Source organism: Bos indicus, chromosome 7 (assembly GCF_029378745.1).
Source record: "Bos indicus isolate NIAB-ARS_2022 breed Sahiwal x Tharparkar chromosome 7, NIAB-ARS_B.indTharparkar_mat_pri_1.0, whole genome shotgun sequence".
NCBI classification, from domain to species: Eukaryota; Metazoa; Chordata; class Mammalia; order Artiodactyla; family Bovidae; genus Bos; species Bos indicus.
In genome coordinates this window covers 52,115,881-52,130,522 of record NC_091766.1, presented here as the reverse complement: position 1 = coordinate 52,130,522, position 14,642 = coordinate 52,115,881, and the positions used below count along the sequence as shown (strand labels likewise).

The window sequence follows — 14,642 nt, the reverse complement described above, 5'->3', positions numbered from 1 at the left end:
CACCTGATTAAGACTGGATTCTCCTTTTGTTTCCAGTAAATCTTGAGATATCAGGAGAGGCTCGCTTTTCTCACAGCTCTCTTGACTGATGAGCGTGTCCGCGTAGTTCGGCTGCGGGAAGATCACGTGACTCCCCCGAGAGTCCGCCGTGAGCGAGACCTCGTGCGAATAGGTCTGCAGGAAAGCCCGCACCCCGTCCACGCCCACAAACTGAGACGCCGGCACGCCAGCCAACCCGCTGCCCGAAGCCTGGAACAGACGCGACGTGTGCCAGTGCCGCAGTCTGAGAGCCAGTAGCACAATGACAAAGGCGAGGAAGACACAGGAGACCGCGGCCACCGCCACCACCAGGTAGAGTGTGAGGCCTGAGTCGTCAGGGTCCACTGAGGGCTTCAGGCTGCCTAGGTCAGTCAGGATGTCTGGGATGCTGTCAGCCACAGCCACCGTGAGCGTGACGGTGGCCGAGAGAGGGGGCTGGCCGTGGTCCTGGACTGCCACCACCAGGCTCTGCTTGAGCGCGTCTCTGTCCAGCAGGGCCCGCGCTGTGCGCACCTCGCCCGTGTGCAGCCCCACGGCGAAGAGCCCTGGGTCACTGGCCTTGAGCAGGCGATAGGACAGCCAGGCGTTCTGTCCCGAGTCTCTGTCCACTGCCACCACTTTGGTGACCAGGTAGCCAGGCTCTGTGGAGCGGGGTGCCAGCTCCACACCCATGGAACCATCAGTGGGGAGGGCGGGGTATAGGATTTCGGGTGCATTGTCATTCTGGTCCAGCACAAATATGCTCACAGACACGTTGGTGCTGAGGGGTGGGTCCCCGCTGTCACTAGCAGTCACCAGTAGCTGCAGGTCTCTAACTTGCTCATAGTCAAAGGACTGCAAAGCATACATGACTCCAGTGTCCTTGTTTATAGAGACGTAGGTGGAGAGAGGCGACCCCTGCAGTGTGTCCTCAGCCAGAGAGTAAGTGACCCTTGAATTCTGGTTACTATCAGGGTCCTGGGCTGTCACAGAGAAGATGGAGGCTCCCCTGGGGTTGTTTTCTGGAATGTAGGCCATGTAGGAAGCATAAGGAAAGGCAGGTGGATTGTCATTGACGTCTGCCACATTTAGTGAGATGTATGTTTCTGTAGACAATGGTGGAGTTCCATGGTCAGTGGCAGTTACAGTGATGTTATATTCTGACACCTCTTCCCTATCTAGAGCCCTGAGTGTCAACAACTGATAATAATTTCCATAGGTCTTTTCAAGTGTGAATGGCAGGTTATCCAGAATGGAACACGTGACAAGGCCATTCTCTCCTGAATCACTGTCATGCACATTGAAAAGTGCAATTACTGTGCCTGGGGAAGAAGTTTCTTGGATAGAGCTGGTGAGAGATGTAACTGTGACTTCTGGAGCATTGTCATTTACATCCAGAATTGTCACCAGTACCTTACTTCTGGCTCGGAGACCAGGTCCATCATGGGCTTCTACATCTATATCATAGAATCCAGAGTCCTCATAATCCAAACCTCCCAATATCGTTATGTCCCCAGTCAGAGAATTCAACTGGAATAGCTGGGATATTTTATCTCTTACTTTCCGGAAAGAATATGTGACTTCTCCATTGGCTCCTTCATCTGGATCAGTGGCTTTTACAGTGAGTAGCCTGGAGCCCACCGTCACATTCTCCCGCACACTGATGTGGTACTCGGGCTGAGTGAATACTGGGGCATTGTCGTTGGTATCCACAAGTGTTACAAGAATCCTGGCAGTGCCAGAGTAAACCGGGTCGCCTCCGTCAAAGGCGGTCAAAATGAGGTGGTGAACCGCCTCTTCCTCACGGTCCAGGGCGTGCTCCAGTACCAGCTCAGGATACTTAATCCCATCAGCTCCGCTTTGCACGTCTAGGGAGAAGTGGACATTCGAGCTGAGCTGGTAACCCTGTAGGGAGTTTATCCCTATATCCGGATCAAAAGCTTCAGGAAGAGGAAACCTTGTCCCAGGGTTTTCACTTTCAGCGACTTTTATTTCCCTTTGCTCTGCCCCAAAGTCGGGCGCATTATCATTAACATCAATTATTTCCACTTCAACTCCAAAAATCTTCACTTTGTCTTCTAAGAGAATCTCTAGGTTTACTACACATTTGGGAGATCTGTCACAGAGCTCCTCCCGATCTATCCTGCCCGCGGTGACCAAGCTGCCGCTTCGCGGGTTCAGAGCAAAGAGCTGCGTCCTACCTCTGGAGACGATGCGGACTCCGCGCTTCGCCAGCTCCTGGGGTTCCAGCCCCAGGTCCTTGGCGATGTTGCCCACGAAGGAGCCCTTTTCCATCTCCTCAGGCACCGAGTAGCGGATCTGTTCGGCCCGGATTTTCCACAGGGCCCCCAGGAGAACACAGATCCAGATTAGCTGGTTGCATCTTGGGCAGAAAGGAGGAGACGCCATGACAGCCCCGCGGCGGAATATCTTGCGCGCTTGGGTGTTCCCTTCGTGGAGGCTTGGGGATTCCCAGGATCTTTGGGGTCTAGGATAAGGTACTTTCACCGTTGGATGTTGGAGCTCTCGGGGGTCCTGTTCGAAGAAGCTTTCTAAAACCCCAAAGCCAGTGCGTTGTGATGCAGAAATCTTGTGGTACGGATTAAATTCCTGGTTCTTTTTTCCCCCGATTGGTGAACAGCGACACTCAGAGTCCTAACCTGTTACTGCAATCTATTCTTGGTAAAGAAAGGATCGCTTGTACACCATTTCTTTTCCGTGTTCAATTTTCTCCAAAATAATCAAAACCAAACATCTGCTGTTTAATTTGCAGTGAAAATCTATAATTGATCCAAAGCTTCCTGTACAGTAAGCCTGATAAAGTAATTTGTTTTTTCAGAGACAAGTTTTTTTGAAGAAATTTTCTACCTCTTTTAAGTTTGTTGCATTATTCTCATAGCTCAATTTCAATTTGCATTGCAAAAAGGATATGTTTACCCCTCCCCAAAAGCAAGGTTATACTTGAAATATAGAAGAATAAATAGTTGAAAAGACAGTGTCCAAGAAGTTGGAGATCTGGGTTCTAGTCCCAACCTACACAGAAACAAGTTTTCTCACATGATTGACCCTTTAAAATCTGGGGCAAGTTTTTAATTCCCTTGTTAGAAAATATCTACTGTTTAGGAGCTAGTTTTACCCCTTTGCAAATGGGCTTGACAAATATGATAATAGCTTTGGGAAGGATATTTGTTCATTGATTTTATATAAGAAGATTTGAGACCACAGGTTATGTCTGTGAGGATCATGTTCACAGTGAGTCCTCAAACTCTAGAATAGCATATTTCATTGAGTATATACTCGAATAATTTTTCAATGCTTAACGAACGAGTCATTAATGAAGCTGCAAAACCTAAAACAAGGCATAAATAACTGATGTTAAAAGAAGTACTAAAGGTAAAAAGAAAAGTTAAACTGAAGCACTATAAAGAGCATATGGTGTTTCAGTGATCTTCTCCATATTAGGACACATCCAGAAGGTATTATCTTACTATTACTTATAACTTTAGTTTTGATTTTAGAAATAATTGGTAAAAAGGAAATATTTTAATAATTATCATTGCATGTTTTATAGCTTTCTTATTAATGAATACTTAGAGCAGTTTACTAATCTGAGAAAATTTGAGATAAAGCAGCAAGTACTCAGTTCTTTAATTATTACTCACATAATATTTAGTTTCTAGAAATTACTCATAAATTTTGACCAGACTCAAAACTCCATTAATTATTTAGAGCTTTTAAAATTCTCTGACTTTGGAGAGTAGGTTGAAGGTATTTTTCACAGTCCTCAAAAAACCCACAACTTTCTGGGGGTTGGGAGGTAAAATATAATGTTTTGAAAAAAATTTGACTCACTTATCAGAAGTCGATGTTAAAAAATTATGGAAAAGTCTCTGTATGCAAAAAAATGTCCATTACATTCCTCATTATAGCAGTGACAAAGTAGATAGGGTACAAAAACTAATTATTTAAGGATGGTCAAGGAAATTACTCTTGACAGTTTACAAAATGGGAAAAAAGACCCAAAGTTAGTGATTCAAATATGAAACCTGTCAGTTTTTGCTATGTATGATAAAGCAAAAAAGTGCTGAGACTTAATTATTGAAGGTTATATTAATACATCACAGAAAAAGATAAACAACTAAAATGTATTTGATGAAAATGAACAAAAATTTTAACTTAAGAAGAAAGAAATGTTAGTACGTTTAAAAAAAAAGGCACATTACACATCAACTATGTAAGGGCAGTGCTATTACTAAGGGCCGTGACAGAAAAAGCTGTTTTTAGCAGGATTTGCTGATGTATAGAAATGCCAAGAGTGCAAATTGAGAAGTAACAACCAGTAATAATTAACCATCAAGACTACTGAGCAATCAAGAAACCAATCTCAACCCATCCAACATACCTCCTCTCCCACTACCATCACTAGAACAGTGAACAAGGACCAAAATTAATGATGCACTATTGAAAATAAAATACAGCAATAAAATCTAGTTAAGTCTGCAAAAACTCACGTGATGGGAAAAAGAGGAATCATAGGCGATTTGGGGATCTTCATTACTGGTACCTATATCCATAGAGGGATCTTCACCTAGGAGATCCCCAGGGGGAGCCGTTTCCAGGGTCACATTGTGAAAATTAAATTCTGTCTTAGCTGATTGTGAAGCAACGCACAGATTGTAGGAATAGGGCAATGTTCCCTCACTGTAGTTGGGGAGAACCCCAGGTGCAGACTTGGAACTGAGACCAGGCTTAAAGCAGCCCCAAGCAGCAGGGCTGGAGGAGCGTCGCAGGTGCAGGGCGACCGCCAGAATCACCGCGAGGAGGAAAAGCACCGAGATCAAGGCCAAGGCCACCACCAGGTAAAACTGCAGCTCAGCTTGGGGGTCAGACGGCGCGGGCTGGTCGCTGAGGTCCGGCAGCGCCTCCTGCAGGCTGTCGGCGAAAACCAGGAGCAGCGTGGCGGTGGCCGAGAGGGGCGGCTGTCCCCCATCACGCACAGCGACCAGCAGGCGCTGGCGGGCCGCGTCCCTGTCGCCCAAGGCCCGCGCCGTGCGCACCTCGCCCGTGCGCAGCCCCACGCTGAACAGTCCGGGCTCGCTGGCCTGCAGCACGTGGTAGGACAGCCAGGCGTTGTGTCCAGAGTCTGCGTCCACCGCCACCACTTTGGTGACTAGGTAGCCGGGCTGCGCGGCGCGGGGCACCGTGTCGAAGAGCGCCGAGCCGTCGGGCTCCAGCGCCGGGTACAGCACCCTGGGTGCGTTGTCGTTGCGGTCGCCCACCAGCACGCGCAGGCTCACGTTGGCGCTCAGCGCGGGCGAGCCGTGGTCGCGGGCCTGCAGCGTCAGCTCGAAGGCGCGAAGCTGCTCGTGGTCGAAGGCGCGCTGTGCGAACACCACGCCACTCTGCGGGTTCACGGACACGTAGGACGACAGCGCGCGCGGCTCCAGGTCGCTGGCCACGATGGAGTAGGAGACGTGGCCATTGGGCCCCAGGTCAGGGTCGGAGGCGCTGACATGCGCGATGGAAGCGCCAGGCGGGTTATTTTCTGCCACGTGGACCACATACGTGGCCTGGTGGAAAACCGGAGCGTTGTCGTTGACATCGCGGATATATAGGGTGACGCTTGTACTGGAGGAAAGGGCAGGCTTGCCTTTGTCAGTGGCTGCGATGGTGACATTGTACTCTGCCTTCTGCTCTCGGTCTAGGGCACCATCAATCACTAGTTTGTAGTAATTCTTAGAGGTGGATTCTAATTTGAAGGGAACTTCTTCCTGAACATAGCATGTTACCAAACCATTTTGCTCAGAATCCTGGTCTTGAACTTTAATGAGGGCTATTACAGTTCCCAGGTCTGAGCCCTCAGGAATCTGGTTAGAGAAGGACATGAATGTCACCTCTGGGGCATTGTCATTCTCATCAACAATTTCAATCTGAACATTACAGTGAGCCGTGTGTACTCCTCCATCCTTGGCTTCAACACCCAACATGTATCTACTTGTCTCTTCAAAGTCCAATGTACCATTGGTTGTGATGTCACCAGTATTTGGATTGAGAATGAAGAGGAGGCTGGTAGTTGCTGGGGCATTGAGGAAGGCATAGGTGATTTCTGCATTAATGCCCTCGTCCTGGTCAGTGGCCATCATGTGCAGCACGGAGGTTCCCCAGGGCACATTTTCTTGGAGGCTAACCCTGTAAGTGTCCTGGCTGAACACTGGAGCATTATCATTGGCATCAGTGACCTGTATCCTGATCAGGGTAGTGCCACTTAGAGGTGGGTCCCCACCATCCATGGCAGTCAGGATTAAATGGTGGGAATTCTGCTGTTCTCTGTCCAGAGGTTTTTCCAGCAGTAACTCTGGGTATTTACTTCCATCAGGACTTTCCTTCATTGACAGAGAGAAGTGCTCATTGTGGCTGATGAAATATTTCTTCAGTGAGTTACCATCTACATCTGCATCTTGTGCAGAATCCAGAGGGAATTTTACCCCTGGTAAGGCTAACTCAGAGATTTCCAAGTCAATGCTTTTTGCAATGAAACGTGGTGCATTGTCATTAATATCTTGAATTGCAACACTTACATGGAAAATAGTCATTGGATTGTCAGCAACCATTTCAAATTCTACAGCACACTCAGATTTTCTCCCGCAAATCTTCTCTCGATCTATCCTGCCACTCACTAGCAAATCCCCATTCTCTGCTCTCACACTGAAAAAGTCCTCTGCACTAATCCGCAGTTTTCGAGCTGGCCACTCCTGGACACTGAGCCTTAGATCCTTGGCCAGGTTCCCCACCCATGAGCCCTTGTCCAGCTCCTCTGGAATAGAGTACTGGATCTGCTGGGAGATTGCCCCGCGCAACAATGACAGCAGGAAGAGAAACAGTACCTGACTTTTCATTGTTTCAGCTTTTCTGAAGCTCCTAAGCATTTCTTGAACTTCCTGGGAAGCTGCTCTTCAAGATGTCTCTGGAATGTTTAAATAATCAACACAGCACCCTGGACTTCTGTGATTTGAGGGTACGATTTGCAGAAGGTGCGTCTGCATTCCGATGTGTACAGGACAAAGCAAGAAAGAAAACACTGCCGGCCACTCCTGCAGAACTGAAAACGTTTATCTTCCCTTTGGTCAACAGCGGCCCCAGGAGGTTGCCTGAGAAAACTGCATATTACCCAACTACCTATTCCTCAAAGTGTAAGCTCTTGAATCTATTAATATATATCTTGTCTTTTTATTTTTTAGAAAGAACAAACTATTCAAAATTTCCCTTCAAATCTGATATTGTCTAGATTTCCATCATCTTTTAAATGTTGCCATCATTTTATTCTTCTTTCTTCATTAAAGATTTTCCATAAAGCATACAGCTTTTATTTTGGAGGGCAAAAATATCTTCAGTGATTCTACTGTATTTATAAACACTGGCATGACTAGTATCATGACTAGTATGGATGTAACTAACTAGGTTATTGTTAGTGGATAAAAACATTTAATCTTTGGAAAACAGAGAAAGTAAAAATCCTAGACTTATTTTACTATATTGCTCAGCATTTTAACATATATGTAACCTTCCCATTAAGTACAAAGGAGCCTGACAGTTTGTTAGAGACCAATCTAGTATTTGAGCATACATCTGCTTTTATAAAACTAAATATTGTGTAAGTATATTTATTTTAGTGAAATCAGTGCTTTTTTTACTATATGATTTTATACACAAATACTCCTTAATTCAAATACTCAGTTCCAGTCAATTTATACATTAGTAAGTGTAATGAGTTTGATCACTGGTAAATCTTTGAGAGGAATCGAAAGTTCTTAGACACTCCCATTTTGAAACTTACGTATAATCCTTAAACCAGTCTTAGGTAAGTAAAACAGACAGCACCTTTATTTCAAATGCACTACCAAATTAGATGCACAACCAAAAAATTTGTTGTTACCCTGCAGCTCTAATCCATACTCCTTTTACATTCCAGTCAAGACAAATTATTGTTTTCCTAAGACATCCTTTCCCTTGTTTGCCCTAGTTCATGTCTTGATACTTTCTGTTCCTTTTATTATAAACCCTCCTCCCCTTTTATTGTAATGAAGTCTTCAGTTCAGTTCAGTCAGTTCAGTTGCTCAGTCGTGTCCGACTCTTTGCGACCCCATGAATCGCAGCACACCAGGCCTCCCTGTCCATCACCAACTCCCAGAGTTCACTCAAACTCACGTCCATCTAGTCAGTGATGCCATCCAGCCATCTCATCCTCTGTCCTCCCCTTCTCCTCCTGCCCCCAATCCCTCCCATCCTTTTTAGTGAAAATGGCATGTCTGAGACCTCTTATTATCCATACAAATAGATGCCTTTGTACTCTATGTATTTTCCCAATATATGTGTAGGTTATATTTTATATTAAATTCTTAGAAAATTCTCTTAGTATCATAAAGATTTTTCCTAAAAAATATTCCAAAGGTAATGTGCCTTTTTTTCCGCGATGCACTTGCAGGTTTGAGTGAGACTACACACTTCTCTGTTTTCAGCTATTTTGTTCAGGCTCTTTCATCACCCACTTTTGAATGTATCCCTTCGTAACACACTGAAGGAGAGATGTACTCCTTTGTTTAAGATCTAATGAAATCTATTTAGGCCTAATTTTGGATGACTCTGGTGTAACTTTATGGGTGAAAATAATTTAATAAATTTCAAAATGGGTCAACAATTTATAGCCCAAGAAAGTTGTAGGACTCCTGGGACTTCCCTGGTGCTCCAGTGGCTAACACTCCAAGCTCCCAATGCAGCAGGCCAGGTTGCATACCAGGTAAGGGAACTAGATCCCATATGCTACAAGGAGGATTGAAGATCCTGAGTGCTGTGATCAAGACCCAGTGCAGTCAAATAAATATAGAAATATTTTTAAAAAAAGTTTTAGGACTCCGTTTCCATGGTTGAAATGGACGGTCTGGAAATCTCTAAAGAGGCTAAGACATATCTCCTTACATTTTATAATCTGTCTCAAAGGACAAGGAATGCAACTCCAAGGCTCATAACTGTTTAGGCAATTGAGCTTCCCACCTTCAGAGAAAAGGCTGAAATCCATATGGATACACACAAATACACACACTTTAAGTATACCAAGTAGGGACTACATGCCAGGTAAAAGAATTTGACAAGCCTCTATATTTTTTACCCTGTTGTTTTTATGTTATCAGGATGAATCCAGTTTGGTCTGTCTTGGAAGGAGTTAAGCATCATATTATTAGAGCCTAAAATACTATATACTTGTTTATCAGGATAGGCTAGGTAGGCTGAAGTGACAAACTTCATCATTACAGCAATTTAAAATAAAAACATCTACTTATCACAGGTATACAAATCAATGTTGAGTCAACCACAGGGCTCTTCTTTCATTGCAGTCATTCAAGGACTTAGATAGGAGGCACAGTCACAATTTCAAATAATAAGTTAGAGATCTGATAATTCTTAAAATGACAACTAGGACTTCCTCTGGGAAGAGAGTCACATACTTCTTTACTAGGCCCACTCAGCTATATCAGGCAAGGAAGTGCAGCCCCACCACAATCCCAGAAGAGAGGAATACATTTAAACAAAAGAACCAATGACTACTTCATTGCTTTATTTTCAAATAAATGTGTATTAAAAATTTATAATAACCACATTGGCATAACTGTTCTTAAAAATATTAAAAGAAAGAAAGAAACTCACCTGGAGCTCGTTGGGGTCTCCTTTCATTACCAGTAAATCTTGAGATATCAAGAGAGGCTCGCTTTTCTCACAGCTCTCTTGACTGATGAGCGTGTCCGCGTAGTTCGGCTGCGGGAAGATCACGTGACTCCCCCGAGAGTCCGCCGTGAGCGAGACCTCGTGCGAATAGGTCCGCAGGAAAGCCCGCACCCCGTCCACGCCCACAAACTGAGACGCCGGCACGCCAGCCAACCCGCTGCCCGAAGCCTGGAACAGACGCGACGTGTGCCAGTGCCGCAGTCTGAGAGCCAGTAGCACAATGACAAAGGCGAGGAAGACACAGGAGACCGCGGCCACCGCCACCACCAGGTAGAGTGTGAGGCCTGAGTCGTCAGGGTCCACTGAGGGCTTCAGGCTGCCTAGGTCAGTCAGGATGTCTGGGATGCTGTCAGCCACAGCCACCGTGAGCGTGATGGTGGCTGAGAGAGGGGGCTGGCCGTGGTCCTGGACTGCCACCACCAGGCTCTGCTTGAGCGCGTCTCTGTCCAGCAGGGCCCGCGCTGTGCGCACCTCGCCCGTGTGCAGCCCCACGGCGAAGAGCCCTGGGTCACTGGCCTTGAGCAGGCGGTAGGACAGCCAGGCGTTCTGTCCCGAGTCTCTGTCCACTGCCACCACCTTGGTGACCAGGTAGCCAGGCTCTGCGGAGCGGGGTGCCAGCTCCACACCAGTAGAACCATCAGTGGGGAGAGCAGGGTATAGAATCTCAGGTGTGTTGTCATTCTGGTCCAACACAAATAGGCTCAAAGACACGTTGCTGCTGAGTGGAGGGTTCCCACTGTCACTAGCAGTCACCAGTACCTGCAGGTCTCTAATCTGCTCAAAGTCGAAGGAGTGCAGAGCATACAGGATGCCAGTGTCTGAGTTTATGGAGACGTAGGTGGAGAGAGGCGCCCCTTGGATGGTATCCTCAGTCAGTGCATAGGTAATGTGGGCATTCTCAATGCTGTCAGGGTCCTGGGCTGTCACAGAGAAGATGGAGGCTCCCCTGGGGTTGTTTTCAGCAATGTAGGCAGAATAGGAGTCATGAGTGAAAGCAGGTGGGTTGTCGTTGATGTCTGCCACATGCAGGGTGATGTGTGTGTCTGTGGACAGTGGCGGACTACCCCCATCTGTAGCTCTCAGAGTGATGTTATATTCAGACTCCTGTTCACGGTCCAGAGATCTGGTGGTCACTAAGCGGTAATATTGGTTTATTGATTTTTCTAAATTAAATGGCATATTTCCCAGGACAAAAACTGTGACCTGTCCATTTTGCCCGGAATCCCGATCATGCACGTTGATAAGGGCAATTTCCCTTCCAGCAGTTGACTCTTCTGGAACTGATTCTGTGAGAGAAGTAATTGTAACTTCTGGGGCATTGTCATTCACATCCAGAACTGTGACCAGAATCTTAGCTCTTGAAAGAAGACCTGGTCCATCTTGTGCTTCTATTTTAATTTCATAGAAAGTAGCATCCTCATAATCTAGATTTTTTAATATCGTTAAGTCCCCAGTCACTGAATTGAGATTAAAAATCTGAGCGATTTTCCCAGGCATTTTATCTAGTACATAGGATACTTGAGCATTGAATCCCTCATCAGGGTCAGTGGCATTCACTGTGAGCAGCCAAGTGCCTACCGGCAGGTTCTCTTGAACACTTACTCGATACTCAGGCTGGGTAAATACTGGTGGATTGTCATTTGCATCTAGAACTGTCACTTGGATGGCCAAATTGCCAGAGTGGACAGGGTCACCACCATCAGAAGCAGTGAGGACAAGTTGGTGAACTTTCTTTTCCTCCCGGTCAAGAGCCCGCTGCAGCACCAGCTCTGGATACTTGGCCCCATCAGTGACACTCTTCACAGCCAGGGAGAAGTAGTCATTGGGGCTGAGCTGATAGTTCAGCAGAGAGTTCGTGCCCACATCTGGGTCAAAGGCAGTCTTAAGTGGAAATCGAGTTCCAGGAACTGTTAGTTCAGTAATTTTTATTTCCAATTCCTCCGTCAGAAAATCAGGAGCATTGTCATTAAGGTCTTTAATTTCTATTTCTACTTCAAAAATGTTCAATTTGTCTTCAACCAGGATGTTAAAACTCACCAGACACTGTGGACTCTGAGCGCAGAGCTCCTCCCGATCTATCCTGTCCGCGGTGACCAAGCTGCCGCTTCGCGGGTTCAGAGCAAAGAGCTGCGTCCTACCTCTGGAGACGATGCGGACTCCCCGCTCCGTCAGCTCCTGGGGCTCCAGCCCCAGGTCCTTGGCGATGTTACCCACGAAGGAGCCTTTGTCCAGCTCCTCTGACACCGAATAGCGGATCTGCCCGCATCCGGTCTTGCACAGCGTCCCCAGAAGCACGCAAAGCAGGGCCAGTCCTCCGCACTTTCTGAATCTCTGGTAATTGGTCATTTCCGTTTTGGTGAATTATTTTCTCTGAATTGGGTTCCAGTTTCCCAAGGCAGACTTCAGTCTTATTTTCTCAAGGAACGAAGACTTTCGTGGGCCTAATTTATAGGTCACAGAGCTGGCTGACTGACGGGGTGAGCTTTGAGGCAGCGTCAGATCTTCCGAGTGTGATTTGCTGGTTCTCTGCTCTTTGGAAACAAGGAAAAGGACTAGTTCTTCAGCGGCGTTTTCCTTCTTGAGTGGTGAACAGCGACGCTCAGAGGCATAACCGTTCACTGCACGTTCTGACAAATCTAAGAAATTTTTAAGTTTCCAAGCACCTGAAATTCTTTTTGTTCAGAGGTAATGAGCTCAGTTTTTGTTTTACATAACTGAATCACTATATGTCAAAAGATTTAAAGTATCTTCCTTAATAATCCATGAGTTAACCTGAATGCCACTAATATTGCTTCAAACACGCTGAAGTTACTGTTATGAAATGTTCAAAGTTTAAGAAGTGCACAGAAATATCAGTCATATTTATAAGGTATGCCTCTTGAAATCTGTCCTTCATAGCTTGGCATTTTAGTTTCAGTATTTTTCATTTAACCCATTCATTAAACATATATATAATTGAGTATCTGACAATACTTGGGGATTTAACGATACAAACACAGCTACTTCCTTCATGGAGTTATAAGGATATAAAAGCAAACAAGGAATTATAGTGCAGTGAGATACTGACATAAGATCAGAGGCCAAGGGCAATAAGAGGGCCTCCAACCTGGCCTTGGAGGTTAGCAAAGGTTTTCCCAAGAAACCTGAGAGGAATGGATCACGGAGGGGTAAGGCCTGGATATAAGACAGAAGAATATGGCAATACCTAGATGTGAGAGAGAAACCACAGAACTTCAGGGTACTGAAAGTAGTCTGTTTTGCCTAAAATTAGAGTGTGAAGATGTTTTTAAGGACCAAAACTGAAACTAGTAGAGATAAACTTTTGTTTTGTATTCCAGAAACCCCTTTCCTGTATTTGTTTTCCTCTCCAAAGCACAATAATAGGAACTCATTTGTCACTTCAATCATGATGCATTATATAGCGATGCATAAGGCATTTATTTCAAGAAGAGTTACTGTATACACTAAAAGGAACTTTGTTTTCAATTTTCCCCAGTTTGTACTATTATTCCACAGTGAGTGCCAACTTTATCTCAAAGAAACTGATGTAATAGTAATAACACAATTTCCCTCAGATGCCCTTAAACAGTGAAGAATCACATCTTAAAGAACGATGGCACCATTATATACATGACTTAGTACAGGATTATTTCCAAATAAAAGATGATCTCAGTTACACAGAAGTGTATTTTTTGTTCTTTGTTATTAAGTATATAACTAACATACTAAAAGCCAACATGGGAAGAGGAATGGGGGAGGAAAACTTGGTTGTAAGGGGGACTGATGTTGGTGGAGGAACTGGAAACATTTTTAACAGCTGCTGTGAGTAGGAAACTTTGAGACGAGAAATGTAAAAGGAGAATCTTTAGGGGCAATTATTTGATATGGTCTCTGAATCCCTTGAGGATATATATTATTTTTAAAGATAAAAAGGCAATGTTGTTTCCTCATATGAGAAAAATAAAATAACAGGAAACAGACACATCTTAACTATTATACAAACCATGTATTATATTAATACAGCAAATGATAACTCAATTACTCTTAAAGGAACACAGAGCTACTTTAGAGGCTAATGACATTCTGAACTAAACAGAGATTGCATGACATACCTTCCTGAAACATGGTGAAGCATATCTATTCTTAAACACATCTTTTAATAGGGAAGATCATTCAAATAAAAAATATGAGGAATCTCACTGCTAAACTGAAGGAAAAACAAAGACTGAGATGAAAACAAACAACTACAGTATTTATTAATATTCATAAACAAATATAAAGCATAAAAGTATTAAATTTTAAAAGAGGGAGATATTTGAGGAAACAAAAGTCAACATTCATATATCTAACAAAGAACTGTTGATTCGGGTGGATTGGGATGGTTTGCTAAGGGATGAGAAAGAAAGTAGGAGAAACCAGATACCCCAGTTCCTAAGGCTCTTTTTTGTTGTTGTTGTTAATGCATTAATTTTTTTTAACTGGAGGATAATTGCTTTACAATATTGTGCTGGTTTCTGCCATACATCAACATAAATCAACCACAGGTATCCATATGACCCCTCCCTCTTGAACCTAAGGCTCTTTTGATAATCTAAATATCATCTTCAGCTACTAATTCCCAATTTATACTAATGACACAATGATTCTAGCTCCTCTTCCCTGTTACACCATGTGAACACTTAGAACTAGTGAGAAATAATTCATAAGGACTATTTCTTAAAAATTGAACATGTCCACAAAGAAATATGGGAAATAGAAAAGGTATGGTAAACTGGAGATAGCTAAGTAATTAGGTAAATTCATGTCTTTTAGCAAAGTAACTCACAGGAATGTTAGGAAGAGAGTTT

The 14,642-nt window shown here is 44.5% G+C and overlaps 1 protein-coding gene across 6 annotated transcripts in view; it reads right to left on the bottom strand.

The window, feature by feature from the left end:
- The window catches only part of LOC109562134 (protocadherin gamma-C4), a 186,171-nt gene that overhangs the window by 158,002 nt on the left and 13,527 nt on the right, over window positions 1–14,642 (bottom strand). The window contains exon 1 of one of the 6 annotated variants that reach the window (XM_019965103.2): window positions 9,718–14,635. The exons of 2 other annotated variants lie outside the window; for them this stretch is intronic. In XM_019965103.2, coding sequence (XP_019820662.2) covers window positions 9,718–12,141 — 2,424 coding nt within the window. In that variant the 5' untranslated portion in view covers window positions 12,142–14,635. Of the gene's footprint in view, window positions 1–3; window positions 4,473–4,529; window positions 8,259–9,717; window positions 14,636–14,642 lie in introns of those variants that run through there. 3 more of the 6 variants (XM_070792078.1, XM_019965106.2, XM_070792082.1) reach the window with 3 other exon arrangements.